Source organism: Plasmodium reichenowi, assembly GCF_001601855.1.
Source record: "Plasmodium reichenowi strain SY57 chromosome Unknown, whole genome shotgun sequence".
In the NCBI taxonomy this organism is placed as follows: Eukaryota; Apicomplexa; class Aconoidasida; order Haemosporida; family Plasmodiidae; genus Plasmodium; species Plasmodium reichenowi.
In genome coordinates, this window is record NW_017962262.1 from 1 (window position 1) to 1,796 (window position 1,796).

The 1,796-nt window shown below is 19.2% G+C and overlaps 1 protein-coding gene across 1 annotated transcript; it reads right to left on the reverse strand.

Moving 5' to 3' along the window:
- Positions 1-600: 600 nt before the first annotated feature.
- On the reverse strand, positions 601-1,796 carry PRSY57_0008900 (eukaryotic translation initiation factor 3, subunit 6, putative; the record flags this gene model as incomplete). Its single annotated transcript, XM_020114177.1, has 1 exon — positions 601-1,796. A coding segment is annotated over one exon (1,196 nt), but the record flags the coding sequence as incomplete, so codon positions are not given.

Below are 1,796 nucleotides of genomic sequence, written 5' to 3' on the forward strand. Positions count from 1 at the left end.
CATTAATATTGTTGGTGCAAAATTAATATGTTTATGTTCCTTAAGATGAGATAAATGTGGTAGTACATTTTTTATGTAAACTTATTGTTCATTTTGTCAATATAAAATAGGACATATTATGTTGTTTGTATATTACCAACGTGTTCATCATGATAATATTTTGTGTCATGAAAAGCAAAGTTATGACATTCTTAAAGGTTACATATGTAGAAAATATTTTATTTTAAAAGGTTTAATATTTGAATTTTTAATTGTTTTTTCTTGTCCCTATAAGGGGAACACACATAAAAGAATATATATATATAAAATATATATATTATATATATATATATATAATATATATTTTATATAAGAGACACATACAAGTATGATCGTTATACTTTTGCGTTGGATCATATACATAAGAAAAAAAAAATAATAAATATGAAACATATATAAATAAAAATATACATATATATATATATATATATATATATATATATATAATATAATATAATATAAAAATGATGTAAAAAAAAAAAAAAAAAAAAATTCACATATAATAAATATGCATAAAGATAGATACATATATATATATATATATGTTCAAGTTTTACCCCTTTATGTGTCAGGTGACACAATTTTGTTGTTGATGTGGTACATATGATTAAAGTTTTTATTTCTTTTGTTGTTTTTAAAATTTTTTTCATTTTTATTATTTTTGAATCTTAAATTTTTTTGTATTTGTTGTTGATCATCACTTGAAGATCTGTTTAATACTTGTACAATAAAATTGGATCTCATGATAAGATTTTGTGTTTTGTCAATAACTTGTTGATATAGATTAGGTGGTGGTGTAGATATTTCGATACAATTTTTTTCGCTGTTAATTTTTGCATCTAGTTTTGCATTTCTGATTAGATTTACAATCCATTTTTCTGCTTGTTCTCTTGTTAAATTAACTTTACTAGAAATCATATCAATATTAATAGATTTATGAATACGGCAGTATGTTTCAAAAATAATAAATCTACATTGTTCTTCAATATAAGGTTTTAATTTATATAAGAAAACATCACGTTCACATAATGTACCAATAGTTGTTATACAAGTTTGAGCCATATTAAAATCATAATCTGTAAATATGGATATTAATAATGATGTAAAAGAATCATTGTATTTTGATTTAATAAAATTTAATGTATTTAATATTAATTCAAAATGATCTTTTCTATTTCTATAGAATATAGCATATACACAATAATATCTAATTATATGTGGGCATATTAAATTTAAAATAGATAAATTCTTTTCATCAATAAACCAATCTTGTAACATGGAAAATGAATTATTTTTTGGATATATATTTTTTACATATATAACATACATAAAAAAATGAAAAATAATAATAAGAGACCAATGTATTAACCAACTTCTTTGTAAAATAATTTCATTTTTTGAAACTTTTTCTTTATTTAATAATTGACTTAATTTAACTATACTTTCAATACAAACATTCATTTCATTTATTATATCTTCTTTAACTATAATTTTAGCATCTTCATTTTTAGAAAATAAATAATCATCATTATTGATATTAATAAAAAAGCTATTTATAATATTACTAATAATACCCCAATAACATGTTTTCATTTTTGATGATTCAGATATATTTATAATAATTTCAGATATATTTAAAATATATAATAATAAATATTGTTTACTTTTTACATAATCTTTCTTCTGATAATAATATCTACTTAATTTTAATATCTTATCATCTATATTATCACTAAATGTATATATCTTATTCTTAT